We start from the raw sequence: 18,709 nt of genomic DNA on the forward strand, positions 1-18,709 counted from the left end.
AAAGAAAAAAATACCCAAACCCTTGAGTAGGTACTATTATTTTTCCCATTTTACAGACGAAATATAGGTTAAGTTGCTTAACCCATATAGGTTAAGTTGCTTGCCTAATTTTAGGTGTTAACTGTTGGTGTCACTGGGTCTGGTGCCTCATGCTTATAATCTCAGCACTTCGGGAGGCTGAGACAAGAGGTTTGTTTGAGCCTGGTAGTTCAAGACCAGCCTGGGCAACATGGGGAGACCCCATCTCTACAAAAAAATTCCACAAATTAGTCGGGTGTGGTCGTGCACACTTGTGGTCCCAGCTACTCAGGAGGCTGAACTGGGAGGATCGCTTGAGCCTGGGAGGTTGAGGCTGCAGTGAACTGTGATCGCATCACTGTACTCCAGCCTGGGCGACAGAGCAAGACCCTGTCTAAAAAAAAAAAAAATTGTGTTGGTGGACAGATAGGACCTCAGGCAGACTGATTTGAGAGCACTTCCACCTGTGCTCTTTGAGTCTGGAAAATGATTCCTTTCTCCAGTGTGTGTTTCATCTGTTTTTGTTTGTTTGTTTGAGACGTAATCTCGCTGTGTCACCCAGCCTGGAGTGCAGTGGTGCCATCTTGACTCACTGCAACCTCCGCCTCCTGGGTTCAAGCAATTCTCCTACCTCAGCCTCCTGAGTAGCTGGGATTACAGGCATGGGTCATGCACCTGCCTGGCTAATTTTTTTGTATTTTTAGTAGAGACAGGGTTTCACCACGTTGGCCAGGCTAGTCTTGAACTCCTAACCCCAGGTGATCCACTCACCTTGACCTCTCAAAGTGCTAGGATTACAGGCATGAACCACTGTACCTGGCATGTTTCATCTTTTAACTGCACTTGCTCCCCTGGCTCCTTTCCTTTTCTTCCTAAAATAACTGAATTTCTTCTTTTCCTTCCTACTCCGTCCAGCTATTACTCTACCATGTTTTTTTGGATCCGCTCCAAATTGTTGAAAAAGTTGTTTATGTCTGTGGCCTCTTCTTTCTCTTTTGAACTCTGAGCCCTATTCGAAATCTGCCCACACAACTCTAGTTTTGTAAAGGAGAATGCCTTCAGCCAGAAATTTCTTCCTCTTGTGAATTTCTCTGACATTTTATTTCCCTCTCTTACCCTACTCATCCCGTTCTGCCTTTCAGAATTGGATTTTGAGTTTTGGGCATATTCTTTTTTTCTCCCTCATTAAACTAGTTGAGGTCATTCATTATTTGTCATTGAAGCCTTCCCTGTCTTTAGTCACTGTGCCTGGAATTACTGAATGAACCAATGAATAAGTACTGCTGTTTCCATAATGATTGCTGATTTTGGAAGCAGTGTGGTGAGAATTTTCAGCTTTCCAACTCATCCAGATTAAGTTCTTTTCACACTAGCATCGTGACTTTGATTGGAGTGCTCTGAATTGCCCAAGCATCAGATGCTTCCATATTCATGTGTAGATGTGAAACCATCTGAAGCCACATGGAATGAATTTTAGTTTATTCATTCCTTCCATTCTACTTCATTTAGTATGGAAAAAGCATGGATTTACAAAAAGATTGTTAAACCCCCAAGGATTACTTGATATATGTATATATATTTTTTATTTTAAAAATGAAATTGTCCATTATGTTTGAGAATTTCCATTTTAAAATGTTGGGAAAAATGTTAAGCCATTAAGCCAGCAAAACTATTCTGCATTTACTATTGTTTAGTTAGATTTTTTTTTCTTTTGCTCTCCCCCCTTTTATAAAAACTCTACACTTTGGTCCCATGTTTGTGACAGTATTATGTGGCAGACTGTCTGACCTGCCTTTGAAATGTATAATTTTCTGCTGAAGAACGCATACACTTTGCCTCAGACTCAGGTTTCAGAGACTGAAAACCCTCTATTACCAATATACTTGATAATGAATTCACATTTTCTTTATGAAAACAAATCCCCTTAAGTTTTGAGGCTTAAGGTAAGATGATGAGTTGGCAGAAACTTGTGGAGAGGACAGAGCTGACTGACTTGGGGTCTCTCAATGCTGAAAGACATTTTGTGGCCAGGAAAGTTGAGCTCTGATGGCAAGACTCATACTGGGTCCAATGGTATTTTCCTGTGAATGATTTTGAAAGTCTAAGTATCTTCTATCCTCCCCCTACTCACCCAATGTTTGATACAAATTTTTAATTTATGATAATATTAGTAACTCTATTAGGAATAATTTGTCTGACTTTCATGCCATTTAATATGAACTCTCTTTAGGTTTCTGAATTCTCTTAAGAGCTCAAAGCCAAAAAAAAGAAAATGCCCCTTTCTTTGTCTTTATGTTGGCCGAATTGTACTTTGACTATTGGAATAAAAATCAGTATTTATACTCTGAAATTAAAGCTCTTGTTGCATTTCTGCACTGAAGACTTTTTCTAAACCAGGTGAACAGTTTGACAGCATTTTTCCTTTCTTTATTTTTAGGTTGATGCCTTCCCTCCCAATGGTTATGGCTTATACAACATAGTGGGGAACGCATGGGAATGGACTTCAGACTGGTGGACCGTTCATCATTCTGTTGAAGAAACACTTAACCCGGTGAGTATTATTCGCAGAGCGTGTATGTTGGAATGGTAGCATCCGTCCTCTGGGCAGTCTGCAGCCAGACTTTCATGTATTTCCAAAGGGTATTTACATACTCTAGAAATTAATCTTGGGATTTCCCTAAAGGGATGTTAAGCACATGTTTCTTATTTCAACCTTAGAGCATTTTGTAAAAATGTCTGTGAGCATCTTATCTTTTCCTGGATTGTGATGGTGATAACTATTTGAGGAAATCTGCCTATAACTTTAGAAATTGTATTCAGTCTCAAATTTGATCAAAGTGTGATAGATAAATAATTATAAAGTTTATTACTGTTTTATTATTAACTATTAAGATCTGTTAGATGGTATTTATCATGCCTCTAGTTGCCTAAGTTCTGATGGGTTGAAATTTTGATTCAGCAGCATTGTTTGGAGAGAATGAGAAAGGGTGTTTTCTGGTTAAATGTTGAAGCAGGAAGTTGTGTCATTTAGTGATTAATTCCTGAACCTCTTAGTATGTCAGGCCAATGCACCTTATACCTTGGGAACAGAAGACAACCATGTTTGTCTAAGTTTTACTTATTCTGGCATGTGAAAAATGTTGAATGCAAATAGTATACTACCCTGCCTCTAAAACCAAACTATCCCAGCAGAATGTATACAAATTGAGACACTACATGGGCATGTGTGTGGAAAGTGCTTCCTTTAAAAAGAACATCTCTGAATATTTTTTATGGTGTGAACAGATTGGGGGGAAAATATCATGCAAAATCCTATCTCTAGCAAAGTAGCCATTCATAAGTCAGTTCCAGGAATGTATATTTATAACCAAACTAGCTAGACTGGGTACTTGATGTGCTTAATTTTAAACCTGAACCTTTTGAAAAGGCTCAAAGGGTAATGATAAAGAAAATTAATTCTTAAATATCTTCTCAATATAGGATTATAGAGCAATTGAAGAAATAGTCAGACTCTGCCTGAGGTTCATTTTTCAGAATACGGGAATAAAGTTGTTTGATATGCTTAATTTTTCTTCACAGAATAACACATGGGCTGCTCATGAATAATCTAGAGAAACAGATCTACTTTTTGGGGGGTGCAGATAAAAAAGCTGAGTTCTTCAGAAACTGTCATCCCTCCTCAGTTTCTTTTAATTTCCAGCAGGGCTGGTGGAAGTAGTGGTCAAAATGAAAATAAGGTTGTAAAATTTTAGGTGGGTTTGTGGTTGGGAGATGTCATTCTCTACTGGCAAGATGTGACTTGGCATTTGCTGTCAGAATCAGAAGTAGAATTTTTTTCCTCTCAGATAAAAGCATCTGCATGCTTGGAAGGGGGTGCACAAGGCCTTAGAATGCTGGCAAGTTGTGAATGTATCTATCTGACCATCTGGTGTGGAGCTAGTGCTTGTTAGCTTTCAGTTTTAGAACTACTTGTGTTTCTTCTAAGGATTTACAGAAAAATTCACATTTTATTTTTTACCAATCCCAGGCTTTATCCTGAATGTTGCCCTTGCTCTAATGAAATTGTTCTCATTTTAGGATTCTCTTTGTCCCAGTGGCCTCCTTTGCTTCCTCATTTGACTGGGATATAATTTAGCAGTTTTGAGGACTAAACCCCAAATCCTTAGACAATTCATACTCTATAATTCAGGTCTTTACAGCTATTCTTCATTGCCAGCACAAAAGCCATGATCATCCCTCATCTGGGTTACTGCAGCAGCCTCCCAGAGGGCTCCCTTGCCTTCCCTCTCTTTGTCATATTGAGACTAGACTGATCTATATAGAGAGCAAGTCACATGCGGTCACTCCCCTGTTTAAAATCCTTTAATGCCTTCTTATTACCTGAAGAATAAAGTGTACAATATTTTAAAAAAACTTATTACTTTTATCTTTATTATTATTATTATTATTTTTTTTTTTTTTTGAGAGAGAGAGTCTCGCTGTATCCTTCAGGCTGGAGTGCAGTGGTGTGATCTCAGCTCACTGCAGCCTCTGCCTCCCGTGTTCAAGTGATTCTCATGACTCAGCCTCCCAAGTAGCTGGGATTACAAGTGCCCACCACCACACCCAGCTAATTTTTGTATTTTTAGTAGAAATGGGGTTTTGCCGTGTTGGCCAGACTGGTCTTGAACTCCTGACCTCAGGTGATCTGCCTGCCTTGGCCCTCCAAAGTTCTGGGTTTACAGGTGTGTGAACTACCATGCCAGGTCTTATTACTTTTATTTTTAATTTTTGTGGAGATGGGGTCTTGCTCTGTTACACAGGCTGGTCTCGAACTCCTGGCCTCAAGCAATCCTCCTGCCTTGGCCTCCTGAAGTGCTGGGAGTATAGATGTGGGACACTGCACCTGGCTGATTATAAATTCTTGCACATGACTTCTGAAGGCTAACATAATTTAACCCTCGCTGATCTCTCTAGCCACATCTTTTTTTCTTTTTTAAACAGTTAATTATGAAATGTTACAAAAATTCAGAATAGTACAGAAAATAGTATAATAGATAACTGTGTACCTAGTACATAATGTTAACAGTTTACTGTGTTTACTTTCTGTCTCTTTTAGCCAAAGAAAAAGAACAAAAACTCTTCTTCTCATCAGTGCTTGATATCATCGGTATGTTTTATTTAAGCTGCTCTGGTCAGTGTGCAGGGCTGTTTCACTGTTTTTCAGTCATCATTTTTAAAAGTTTGTCTGATAACTCTGATATCTGGCCACCGGGTTGATCTGTTTCTGTTGTTCTTGGCTTTCAGTCACATCTTTTTCTCTCACATGCCTGGTTAGTTTTGACTGAGTATCAGCTATTTTATGTGAAAAATTGTGGAGGTTATTGGAGATCTAGATAGTGTGATGTGTCTCTGGAGAGGATTTACCTTTGCTTCTAGAAACTTCTATTTCAGATTAGCTTTAATCTAGTCAGGAATTGAGATGATTTGAAGCAGAGCTTCAATCCCTGTAATGGCCAGACTATTTCCAATTCCGCGTGGGTATTGTTCTTCAGGGTGCCAACCAAAAGTCTAGGGGTTTTACCATAGATCCTCCACCTTGGAGGGCTTTGAACTCCAATTTTTTATTTCCTCAGGCCATGAGTCTATTGAAAATTCTGCTCAGCTTCTCAGCCGTACATCAGCCATTTGAGGCAATAGATCTCTAAGGACAACAGTTTCACCTCTCTAGGATTTGAGCCCTGCAGTTCTTCACAGCTGTGGTAGTTCTCATCGGGTCTGGTTAAGTCCTATTTCTCTTTGAGATCTTAATTTATTTGCTTTTCTTCCCTAATGGACTGTGTATCTCTAGTGCTTAGCAAATAACCTGTGTATAATTATTGACCCTACAGTAATACCAATTCCAGATATACGGAATTGGGGGAGTTTGGTGACTGTCCAGACTCCAGGTGTTTCATAAGTAGAGGCTGGTTAGAAGAGACATTTTCAGGGAAAGTTTAGAACCAAAATATCCGTGTGGTTAGTAAATATTTCAATTCAGGAACTGACCTCTTCTATGTCATGTATTTATGTTAGTTCTGTGACTAACTCACAACGGCAAGTCATTTTAAAGCTTCCTCGGAGAGCTTGGGAATATCAGTGCCCTGTATGCAAAGGCTATTCAGGAAATATATTTTTCTTATTCAGTGATTTCCAGGGAGCAAAAGTTAATCATTAGTTTTTATTTTATTGGGTAGTCATTTATGGCAAAACCAGGTTGTGGAAAGAGCCGTGTGTGCTTTGTACACATCTAAGAGAAGATGAGGTATTTGTCCATGTGTAAAAAGGGTCAGCTTGGTTAGCGTGTGTGTGTGTGTGTGTGTGTGTGTGTGTGTGTGTGTGTGTACCATGTGTGTGTCCTGTGGAGGTGCCACATTAAGATGGCCTCATTCCCCTCCTCACAGACACAATCTAGTATATGGCCAGTGCTGCAATGTATTTTAACCCAATAATAAAGTGGTTTTTGCAAATGTAGTTTGTGGTTATTTGCTTCTCGGTTGCCTAAGTCTGAGACGAGTATTAATCTGTGGCGCCATGTAGTGCTTTCAGTTAAAGAAATATGTAGAGGTTATATAGCATTCTAATTTCCCACATCTGCATACTCACTTTCAGTACCAAGGTACCATGCTGACTTGTTCAGTTGATGATGTGACAGGATGGGGTGATCTGTGATATCTTTCCCTCTCTGTTAGGGACACAGTTGCATTTAGGTGGCGTCTTTTTCTCAGGGAAAGAACTCTAATTTTGTTTTTGTTTTATTTGAGGTGGGGGCTTGCTCTGTCACCCAGGATGGAGTGTAGTGGCACAACCTTGGCTCACTGCAACCTCTGCCTCCCAGGTACAAGCAATTCCCCAGCCTCAGCCTCCCAAATAGCTGGAATTACGGGTGCCCATGCTACCATGCCCAGCTAATTTTTTTTGTATTTTTAGTAGAGATGGGGCTTCACCATGTTGGTCAGGCTGGTCTTGAACTCCTAACCTCTGGTGATCCACCCGCCTCTGCCTCCCAAAGTGCTGGGATTACAGGTGTGAGCCACCACGCTTGGCTGTCAGGGAAAGAACTCCAATTTTGGAATTAACCAAAGTAACTTGGATTACAGCTCTGCCACTTAATATTAAAGGACTACTGCTAAATTTGGAATATATCTTCATTTTCCTTGTCTACAAATTGGAAATAATTATACTGGATGAAATTGTGTGAAATTTAATTTGTCACTGTATGTGCAAACTTTATATCACTTCCAGAGGACTGTTGTTATTTTACTGTTTTTGTTTATATTATGTTTTGGCTATTTAATTATAATATTGCTTACTTCCATCAGCAGAGTTAATGAGAAACGTTGGTCTTCAGAAGCATAGGGGGAAAAAAAAGAAGCAGAGGGGAAGAAAACGATATTTATAAATAATGATTGCTGATATTCCTCTTACCCTTACCTTTTGTTGGCTTATCACATACTCATTCTCTCAATGAAAACCTTGCTCATCAAAGCCTAGTGAGATCAAAGTTTTCCAAAATGTATTCCTCCTCTGAATGAATCTCTGCTACTTACCACATTTTAGCCAGAAATTCAGTTTGTTTTGCTTCCGTTAATGTGGAATTTGATTGTCTAATGGATTGTATAGCTCTTGATATTTTGGAAAGTGTCCTCTGTTTCTCAGGGTTGTTTGATGTATGGAATTGACCTGGGATATGCTGGGTGCAGTGGCTCATGCCTGTAATCCCAGCACTCTGGGAGGCTGAGGTGGGAGGATCGCTTGAGCTCAGGAGTTTGAGACCAGCCTGGGCAACATGGCAAAATCTCATCTTTACAGAAAACACAAAAAGTTAGCTGGGTGTGGTGGCACATGCCTGTAGTCCCAGCTACTTGGGAGATTGAGGTGAGAGAATGGCTTGAGCCTGGGAGGCGGAGGTTGCAGTAAGCTGAGATCACACCACTGCACTCCAGCCTAGGCAACAGAGCCAGACCCGGTCTCAAAAAATAAACAAAATACACACAAAAAATAGAATTGACCTGGGATAAGCCCTCCTTGTCTGTCCTCCCTGGTGTGCAGAGGCCACCCCTCTGAGCTCTTGCCTGTCCACACATAGCACATTAAGTACATTTGGGGCACATACCAGTTCTCCAGCCAGAGATTAGCATGTATACTCATGCTTGCAGATGCCATACTTGTTGATCCTGCTCAGATCCTTCTTTGTCATTGCCTGATAGGGCCTAGGGCTTGGACTCACAGTAGTTTTTTAGATCCTCTAAACTCCACACTTGATTGTTCTTCTTCCCCATGATCCTCTGGCCTCCCACCACTGTGTCTCAGTGTGCAACAGAAGCATGAGACTGTTACTTAGCTTGCCTCCTGATCTTCCTCTGCCCAGGCGATGAGACTGCCATTTTCTCAGTCTGGCAAAAACCGGTAAATATCATGTCATCTTTCTCCTTAATTAAGACTTTCATACCCATTGATGGTCCCATCAACAGTCTCATCATTTCAAGCAAGCGTTCATTGAGTACCTAGTATGTGCTGGGGGCTGAGGGGGGAAGTTGATTGAGAATTTTTTCCTGCCATAAGGCCTTCACTCACATGTTTTTTGTTTTGTTTTGTTTTGATTTTTGGAGACAGTTTCCTTCTTGTTGCCCAGACTGGAGTGCAATGGCACTATCTCAACTCACTGCAACCTCCACCTGGATTCAAGTGATTCTTCTGCCTCAGCCTCCCAAGTAGCTGGGACTACAGTCATGTGTCATGTGCCACCACGCCTGGCTAATTTTGTATTTTCAGTTGAGATAGAGTTTCACCATGTTGGTCAGGCTGGTCTCGAACTCCTGACCTCAGATGATTCACCTGTCTCAGCCTCCCAAAGTGCTAGGATTACAGGCATGAGCCACTGTGGCTGGCCCACTCACATGTTTTTGATCAGGACATTCTGAGGACATGAATAAATCAGTTTGATGGAGAACTAACCTAGTGTTCAAAATGAAAAAAAGCACAAAAGTGATAATGAAGTTCACCTGATAATAAATTTGATACGGCTACAAGTTATACATAGGAAATGCCAAGGGCAAAACAAGGTGATCAAAATAACAGCCTTTTGGGACTACGTTTGGGAAAATAATTTTATCTCCTTATCCCTAGTGGAAGATGAATGTCTTCCGGAGGAAGTACTAATATTTACCCATTGTAATTTTTCACTGTGGATCAGTTGCAAGGTTCTTCATCCAACAAAATAGAACTATTGAGAAGTAGAAATAAACTCAAATGTATGGTTCAGATATTTAGATCCTGCAGACACATTTCCAAACACGTTATCCAAACATATGCTTCTTGCTTGAAAAGAGCGAATTCTAATTCCAATTACTATTTGGACGATGTTAGAAATACCATTTGTTTCCAGTTTGGGACAAAATTACCCTCAGAGCCTCGTGTTACAACTACTGATTCTTCCTGAGCAAAAAGAGCAGAACAACAAAATGTACCATGGCCTCCTTAGTTTGGAGGGTCAGGGGGGTATCTGAAAGGTGGGAAGTGGAAACCTCCTCCAACCTCTCACCCTGTAGGAATTCGTTCTTTGATACCCCTGGCAGCTGTGGTCATGCAGCCTCTTGCTAAAAGCTTCTTGGTGAACAAGAACTCTCCAACACTTGGGGCAACTTACTGCCTTGTCAGATGTTCTCACTGAAGCTTCCTCTGTCCAACTCAAATCCTCCTTGAAGTGTCATCTCAGTGGCCCTCATTCTGCCGTTGCTGAGAATAAGAAAGTATCTTCCTTCTGCTCTGTACATACAAGCTCTTGAGATACCTAAGGACAGTTGTCGTGTCTCCCCTGCCTCACCCATTTTTCTGTTTCTAGATAAGCATTCCCATTCTTCTGCTGCACCTGGGATAACTGGGTTTGCAATTCAGGGCAACCCAGTTACATTCCTCTGAATAACATGAATTGGGGGAAAATGTCCCTTTTTGTAAAAGGACACCCAGAATTATACACAGTGTTCTAGATGTTGTTGGATAGATGCAAATAATAGTGGGGCTATCCTTTTTTTATTCATTGTGTCTCATCAGGTCTCAGATTATGTCAGCAGTTAAGGGTTTGGTTAGTGGATGCCAATCAAGCTGGGTTTGAATCTTGTCACTGTAACTGTGGCTTGCCAGATGTGTGACCCTGTGCAAGTCACTTAACTGCTCTGAGACTCAGTTTGCTTCCTTCTTAAATGGGGATGAAGATTCCTACTTCATAGAGTTGTAAGGAAGTGAGAGAGTGTAGTACGGTACTTAGCACAATGTTTGGCAAATAGCATGAGATACATGGTAGCTTCCATCCTAATTGCTGTCAGTGCTATACTACCACTACTATGGGCACTACTACTGTTACTATGAGTAGTAGCTGCAGTAGTAACGAAGAACAATATCTCACTGATGGTTCCTGTTAAGCTTGTAGCCAAATAAAACTTGCATTTTTCTCCCATGTTGATCTCAGGCTAGATCTCCCCTAATGTTGTTGTTACACGGCGATTTTTTTTTTTTTTATGTAGCTATTTTTTACATGCAGTTATTTTTTAAGAAATATTTTTAAAAATTTTGAATCTTTTCTTTGTTTTGTACGTGCATTTTGAAACTTCATGCAATGCCTATCTCATCTCTCCATGAGATTTCATTTTGTTTATGGGTTTCAACCTTGAGAGACAGCTTATAGAAATCATTCTGGCTGTCAGTGCTGTCTTCAATGGTGGTAGCTTTCCCTTCCAACTTATTATAACCAACAGATTTGGCTGTTTTAAAGTCATTGATATAGTATGAATGGGACAGGGCCCAAGGCAAAGCCCTGTAGCCCTGGAGTCAGCCTACATTTCCTGAGTATCTACTGTAGTATCGGGCTATGTATACTCTTGGGATACAGAGATGTGTAACACAAGTCTTGCTGTTAAGAAGCTCCTAGTTTGTTGAGGAAAGATTGAGTGCCATTCAGATGAATCAAGATGCACTATGGTAAGATTTGTTATAGATATGATTGAGGTGGAGCCTTGGTGACCTCTCTACTCTCTACCAGTTGGAGCTGTGAAGGCTTCTTGGAGGAGGTGCCTTTAGAAAGAATGGCAGCAATTGGCAAGGTAACTATGATAGGTCCGAGGGATCCAAAGATGAAGAAGACAGGGTCCAGCCTTTTGAGGAATTCAAGGTAAGTGGTGAAAGGATTTTCTTCTTTCTTTCCCCACTTCTTTTAGTTTCTTAAGTAAATGCCTAATCAGTGCCCTGAGCCATAGCTGCCCTCCATTTACCCTTCAGTCCTGAAGCATGATGACTTTTCCATACCCAAAGTAAATACAGTGAGAGGGGAGCATGTGTGTATGCGCACTTCTTTCTTCTCGTTTTTCTGCAACATATTTTCCTACTTCTTACGGAGCAGTAGAACTGTTTCAAGAATTTCCTTTAGCTTACCAGCTAGAGGCTTTGGAGAGTGACTGGTAAATTGTCTTCCTTACTTCAGTGTGCTCAAGAAAGGGGCTTTTATTGGTTACCTTTTCACAGTGTATCACACTCCTGGGTAGGGAGAGCCATATGCTATAAGATTGGGATGGCAGCAAGTGAGCAGAATGGGTTGGGCTTATAACAGAAACATTTAAAAAAAAAAGAGCAGAGAATTTGCTAATGTGGTTATTCGTCATTCTCAGTAAAGTTCTTTCTGCTGCACTGAATAACAGAGTCATGGTTAAGTGATGAAAGTGAGGTCAGTCACCTGGGTTTCCATCTGAGATTTAGCTTTAAAATGTCGTGGGGCCCTAGGTGAGTTATGTCACCCTTGTAGGCTTACTACTTCATCGGTAAGTTGTGATGAGGATGTAGCAAGCCATTCCTAAGGGTGCAGTAAATCTGGGGAACTGCCCTTGGGTCTGCTGCTGGCTTGCAAAGTAGGCAATGATGGAGGCTGCAACTGACAGTAACATGGTTAAGAGGGTGGTTTTAAAACGATTTCCACAGAGTGTAAACTAGTTCAACCATCGTGGAAGACAGTGTGGCAATTCCTCAAGGATCTAGAACTGGAAATACCATTTGACCCAGTGATCCCATTACTGGGTGTATACCCAAAGGCTTATAAATCATGCTACTATAAAGACACATGCACACGTATGTTTATTGGGGCACTATTCACAAAAGCAAAGACTTGGAACCAACCCAAATGTCCATCAATGATAAACTGGATTAAGAAAATGTGGCACATATACACCATGGAATACTATGCAGCCATAAACAAGGATGAGTTCATGTCCTTCGTTGGGACATGGATGAAGCTGGAAGCCATCATTCTGAGCAAACTATTGCAAGGACAGAAAACCAAACACCGCATGTTCTCACTCATAGGTGGGAATTGAACAATGAGAGCACTTGGACACAGGGTGGGGAACATCACACACTAGGGCCTGTCGTGGGGTGGGGGGAGCGGGGAGGGGTAGCATTAGGAGAAATACCTAATGTAAATGACAAGTTCATGGGTGTAGCACACCAACAAGGCACATGTATACATATGTAACAAACCTGCACGTTGTGCACATGTACCCTAGAACTTAAAGTATAACAAAAATAAAATAAAATAAAATGATTTCCACCTAGGTCCACATCCCAGCTCTGCTATCTTAGGGCCAGGGGGTGAAATCCTTTGCTTCAGTTTCCTTGTCTATAAAATGGAGTAATAGTAAGATTCAACAATATCGAGCTGTTCTGAGGATTAAAAAGAAAGGTTAACTCACTGTGCCCACCACACAGCAAGCACTCGGTAAATGAGAGCAGATTATGGTTTCTAAGTGCCTCTCAGTCAGAACATCTCCGTTTGGAAAATCCTTTCCCCTTCAGCATTGCCTCTTGTTGTGTAGTAGACCAGATTATGTTCTTTTTCTTTCGTTTGTTTAATAGCATTTTTGAGCACCTGCTCTGTGCTAGTGGCAAACGTAAACATCACACAGTCCTTGCCTTCAGAGAATTTGAATCTCAGAATTCCTAATGGTGGTTTCTTATCATTTCCATGGTAATAGGCACTTTTGCTCCACTGATGCTTAGGAAGCCAGAACCAAAGCCCAGGTTTTTGGATTTCTTTCAATGAAAAGATTGTTTATTCCTTTCCTGGAGTTTTCTTCACCTGGAAAGGCCATGGGGAAATTTCAGGGTGACGACTTGAAAGCCTGTGTCTCTTGGCTCCCTTAGTTGCATCCACAGCTGACAGGCCATGTCTGAGCAGCTTTTCTGGGCAGAGGAAGGGTACTCTGGGAATTCAGGTAGAATTAGGCCGCCAGTTTGGGTCAGTTGCTTGAGGATTTTTATCTCTTGTCTTGGTGTGGTTTGAAGTATGAATTGAGAACATAGATTTAGGCTCTCGGCTGGGTGCAGTAGCTCATATCCATAATCCCAGCATTTTTGGGGGATGAGGTGGGCGGATCACATGAGGTCAGGAGTTTGAGACCTAACATGGTGAAACTCCGTCCCTAATAAAATATACAAAAATTAGCTGGGTATGGTGGCATGCACCTGTAGTCCCAGCTACTTGGGAGGCTGAGGCACAAGAATCACTTGAACCCAGGAGGCAGAGGTTACAGTGAGCTGAGATCGCGCTACTGCATTCCAGCCTAGATGACAGAGCAAAACTCTGTCTCAAAAAAAAAAAAAAAAGAAAGGAAATTTATGCACTGTTTGGAGGGCCAGACCCTTTGCCAGGGCTGGCATCCTGTCTTCCACTTCCGTGTTCCTTCCTTTCCATCTTCTTCGTGACCTGGGATCTCCCTGGACAGATTGTTTTTTCTTGGCAGTGAATTACAGTTAACCCCAAATGTTCCTGCATTATCTCAGCCTGTGATTGCTGCTTAATAATTTCAGATAGAGTTCGGTCTCATCACTCTTGGCTGTAAGCAAAGATTAATATACATATATATTCCAACTCACACAATAATTCTCTTCCTTACATTTTCTCACATACAGTAGTTCATATTCATAAACAGTTTTCCCACAGTACTCGTGAGTCATCACAAATGGTTTGGGGAGGAAGAGTGGTCTCCGTCAACTTAAAGATGGCCCCCAAGCCCTTCCCCACTGTAGCTTTATAGATTTTTAGTGTGAAATGTGTTTCGGGTTAAAAGTATATGCCTCAGACCCTGCATCCCTGTGTAATACTGCTGACTTTACTCCAAACTGCTGTGCTTCTGGAGTGAACAAAATGAGGAGTGAGGAGTGAAGTCAGTGTCTTAAAGCTTTGCATTTATATGGGACTTTTCTGCCCTGAAGAGCTCTAAGTGTTCACGCATGCGTTTTCCCCACCCCTCCGCCCCCTCTCGTTCTCATATCCTCAAAATATTCCTGATTATGCAAAAAAGAAGACGTGGTCTTGGACTCATTTTTTATGGTGTGGAGCTCTAGAGGTTTTGACTTAGCCGATATTTTGAACTTGATTTGTGGTCAGGATTAAATCCCAGATCTTCTGATCCCCAGATTGTTAATGTTTACTGGATTCCAGATGTTATTTCAAATACAAAATACGAAAGTCTACTTATTTCCTTCTAGTAGTATTTTGTCACAAGCCACATATGTTAAATCAGGCATCTCAAGACTTGTTATAAATATAAAGATAATTTAAGAAATGGGAATTGCTATGTCATACAGTGGCTTCTTCCAAAAGCAAGAGAGAGGCAGTGAATTTTTTCTATGGTTTTCGATCTCTTGAGATTTTTAAATCATTTTCTTGTCCTTCTTACCTTCCTAACCTCTTATTTCCATTAAATTATTTTTTTAAATTATTGATTTGGCAAGCTAGTTTTTGTATCTGACGTCTGACTTGTTAATGAATTGTAAAGTAATATAGTGCCATTTCCCATTCCTATAGCTTACTTTTAGTGACTTCCCCATGTCATAGTATGACTCATTTGTTCTTTCCCTAAGGATCTGAAAATAAAACCAGATTATTAAGAAGAGAAAATAGAATAGTTAAATTGTCTTTTTTTGTTACCAAATTATGCTATGATTTTTTTCATGTGGATGTATGGATGCCTTTTAAATATGGGAATATGCAGATCCACACATAGAAGTTTTATGCAAGGGTATTCTCCTATCCATTCAGCAAAATTTACTGGCAAGCTACTGAATGCCAGATTTGTGTGCTGGGTTCTGGGAATCTAACAGACAAAATCCTCTTTTCTTAAGGAGCTTGCAGATGTTAAAAGAGCAAGCAAAACCCACTTCAGTGGGTTTACATACATATACATTTATAGCAATAAATACATATACATAATTAAGGAGGAAGTATAGCATGATGGTTAAAAGCATGCAGTTTGGAGTGGGGCCTGGATTTAGGTCATAGCTCAGCCACCTACTAGCTGAATAACCTGGAGCAAGTTAGTTAACCTTTCACCCAGCTTCCTCATCTGTAAGTGAGGAAATAGTAATACCCTTTATGGGGTTATTGGAGGTTTCAAGGAGATGCTACAGAGAAAAGGTCTAGGATAGAGGCTGTCATGTAGTAAACACTTGATATATGTTAATTATGAGTATTATGTTTTATGTATAATGAAAATTCAAATAAAATAAGCTAGCAAGCTATGAAATTATACCTTACTCTGAAATCTAATCCATGGAAGACATTTTTTTTGGACCTTTTTAGGGATGTGGAAAGGAGATAGGCCATCTGGTAGCATGCAATTATAAATAACACTTCTTTCCATGGACAGTCTCCACTTTATACTCAGTAAAGGAAGTAAACATGGCATCTAATCAAGCAGCAGAACATACAGAATTGGGCTCTTAGCACTTATCCACTTTCAAAACTTCCAAATAAAATCATGGAAGTCTTCAAGTGGTTCTCTGAAAATAATGTTTAAGTAAAAATGCCATTTGGTATAAGCTAATTGCTTTATTCTCTCATAACTTGCTAATGAATTGTCACAGAAGAACACAGAAGATTGTGAGAATAAAAGAATGTGATAGATCCATAGTGAGACTAAACCGTGTCTACTTTTCTCACTTCAAGTAATACTTAGAACCATATGTGGCCTTGCAGTCAGGACTGACAGTTTTATACAGCTATTCTAAGCAATATAAGTGATTGATTCTGGAGCAACTCTTTCAGTGAATGTAGTCTGTACCCTGTGTTGTTGGTGGTTTGGTTTTAGTTGACCTAGAAGTCGCCTTTGCATTTCGGATGCTGCTGCTGTATAACATGCATTGCTTAGGATAAAATGAACTGATTTCTCTATACCTTAGATCTAATCTGTCTGAAATTGGACAGAGCAGGCATGTTCTTTTGTGTTGCATATTAGTGTGTTACACTTTCTGAAGTTAAAGAACCACCTGCATTATTAGGAAACGAATTCCATCTAGCAATCTACTGCATTCCATCTGACAGTCTACCACTACCAGTAGATGAGAAGGTTTCTTCTTTGTTGCAGAAGTCTAATGTGTTACATGTTTTCTCTTAATTGTTGCTTCTTCTGTGTTTAGGTTGACTGGTTTTCAGCACATAGATGCTTTATAGCCTTGTGTTTCACAGCTATAATAATTCATGCTTCTTAAACAGAGCATATGTATCTACCATTATACAGGTCAGAGAATCAACCGTTCTCCTGGGGCCTCACTCTTTTTTCTACTCTCTCTCCTTCCTGTCTCGCAGTGGGGAGAGAGGCTGCAAAACTTGAGGCCCTCGAATGAGGCACCTCAAAGAAGATTGTAGTTGCTTATCTCACACCTCAGCAAGAAACCATGGAAAGTTCCCTGAAGGAAGTGAAACAATTTGGGATGGAGAAGCTCCAAGATGAAAGGATTTGGACATGTGTCCACCAGCTCATATCAAATGGTTGGCAGGGAAGGACCTTATAAGGTCTCTAGAGGAGCACAAATGAGGGAACTCAGGCCAGGAGGGAAAGAATGGAGCCCAGACTAGATACTGGTTCTCCCAACTACCTGGCCTAAACGGTGGGTCTCCTGGTGATGCCTTCTGCCTGGGCTCACCCTGTGGAGTCTCTGCAGGTTATTTTGCAGGAACTTTCTACTTGCAATCTCTTGTAAGACTTTTTATTGTGTGCTTTTAGGCCTTGTGAAACTTGTGAACTATAGAGAGGTTTGTGTGTCTGAAACTAGAATAGTTGAATGATTTATTTGAAAAATGTTACAGTCTATGAGTTAGCTCAGAAGGAGCACATGGCAGAATGGCTGAGTATAGTGCTGAAGCCAGACGTCCTGGCCTTCAACCTGGCTCCTCTGCTTACTAGCTGAGTGACCCTGGGCATACTATTCAACTTCTCTGTTCCTTAGTTCTTTAGCTGTAAGATAAGGCCAATGAGTGGGTATCCAGACATTCCTGGTTTATATCTGTGCCTGGCACAAGTGTTAATAGTGCCACCTTTCAATCTCTAAAGTATCCTTATTTGGATGATCAGTTATATGTCTGCCATACCAATAAGAGAATCTATATCAAAAATTTGTTTGGAAGACTAAAAATATAGAAAACAATACCCAATTGTAACATGCTCAGTAAATATTAGCTGCTATAGTTTATTTATGTGTTATTTATTTTACAAGTAGACTGGTATTTTAAATACCCAATTTCATGTATTACTCCAGGAGCAAAAACTGTTACCACAGACTTTGGGATCTGAAAGTGACTTATATTATTGGAAAATGAGGAGCTACCAAGGTGTGAGCAAGTGTAATACAATTTCAAAAATTCTCTTCCTTTCTAATGTGGCGTGGGTGAAACAAGTAGCATGGAGAAAATGACTGTTTTCATTCATTTCACTAAAATGGTAATCACCTCAATGGCATGCTGGTTTTACAGAGAAAATACAGTGGAGGTTGCTAATTTGGTTCGTGTGTTTTACTGCACTGTTCTTTCCAATTTGAGCTCTAGTTTTCTTTCTTTGACCTTTCTTTGGGTGTCACCTTTTCCTCTCGCAGGAGAGGCTAGTTGCAGTCCCTTCTTCATTTATCCTTGTCCCTGGAGATAAATAAAATTAAACATAATTCAAAAAACTTTATTTGAAGTAATGGTTTCATCTGCTCACTCTTAAAATATTTTTTCATGTTGGACGTCAGGTAAAATAAATACAGATTATTGGTATTTTGACTTTATTTTTCACAAATACGTACTTTGGATAGAGATGCTGCTGAACCTAGAAGATCGTCTATCTGGTTAGGCGGGGGGTGGGATAAGCTTGCGGGGGCCATGGTGTGATGGACGTTGACTCCTGGTTCTCACTTGCTAGCTGTGTGATCTTGGGGATGCCATTTATTTCATCTCTCTGAGCTTTAGTATTTTTCATCCTTAAAATGAAAAGAATGATACTTCCTGCTCTACAGGGTGATTATGAGGATGAAATATGATGATAAGTATTAGTATACTCTCAACAAACGGATGGTGTGGTAATTAACAGTTGTCAGTCATTTTAAATTCTAGGATATCTGGAAACAGTTCCTTTCTCAAAAGATGGCTGAGGTGATTGAAAGAGACTTCTTTTAGGAGGAAGATGTGCAGAGGCTGTGTCTCTGATGATAAAAATGCTTGGATGATGTGGGTTTCATACAGGAGAAGCTAGTGCTCTTCATCACAGAGCTAAATACAGACCTGCCCAGGACCCGGAGAAACTAAAGGAGGATATAGGGTCAGTGAGAAACAGCTGTAGCCCCGCCTGGATCCCTTGTATCAGTCTTCTGAGAA

The 18,709-nt window shown here is 40.4% G+C and overlaps 1 protein-coding gene across 2 annotated transcripts in view; it reads left to right on the top strand.

Annotated features, from left to right (window-relative positions):
* The window catches only part of SUMF1 (sulfatase modifying factor 1), a 104,227-nt gene that overhangs the window by 56,733 nt on the left and 28,785 nt on the right, over positions 1-18,709 (top strand). The window contains exons 7-8 of one of the 2 annotated variants that reach the window (XM_073009913.1): positions 2,456-2,569; positions 5,117-5,197. In XM_073009913.1, the coding sequence (XP_072866014.1) occupies positions 2,456-2,569; positions 5,117-5,182 (180 nt within the window). In that variant the 3' untranslated portion in view covers positions 5,183-5,197. Of the gene's footprint in view, positions 1-2,455; positions 2,570-5,116; positions 5,198-18,709 lie in introns of those variants that run through there. The other variant, XM_007985056.3, reaches the window with a different exon arrangement.

The sequence above is a fragment of the Chlorocebus sabaeus genome, chromosome 22, assembly GCF_047675955.1.
Source record: "Chlorocebus sabaeus isolate Y175 chromosome 22, mChlSab1.0.hap1, whole genome shotgun sequence".
In the NCBI taxonomy this organism is placed as follows: domain Eukaryota; kingdom Metazoa; phylum Chordata; class Mammalia; order Primates; family Cercopithecidae; genus Chlorocebus; species Chlorocebus sabaeus.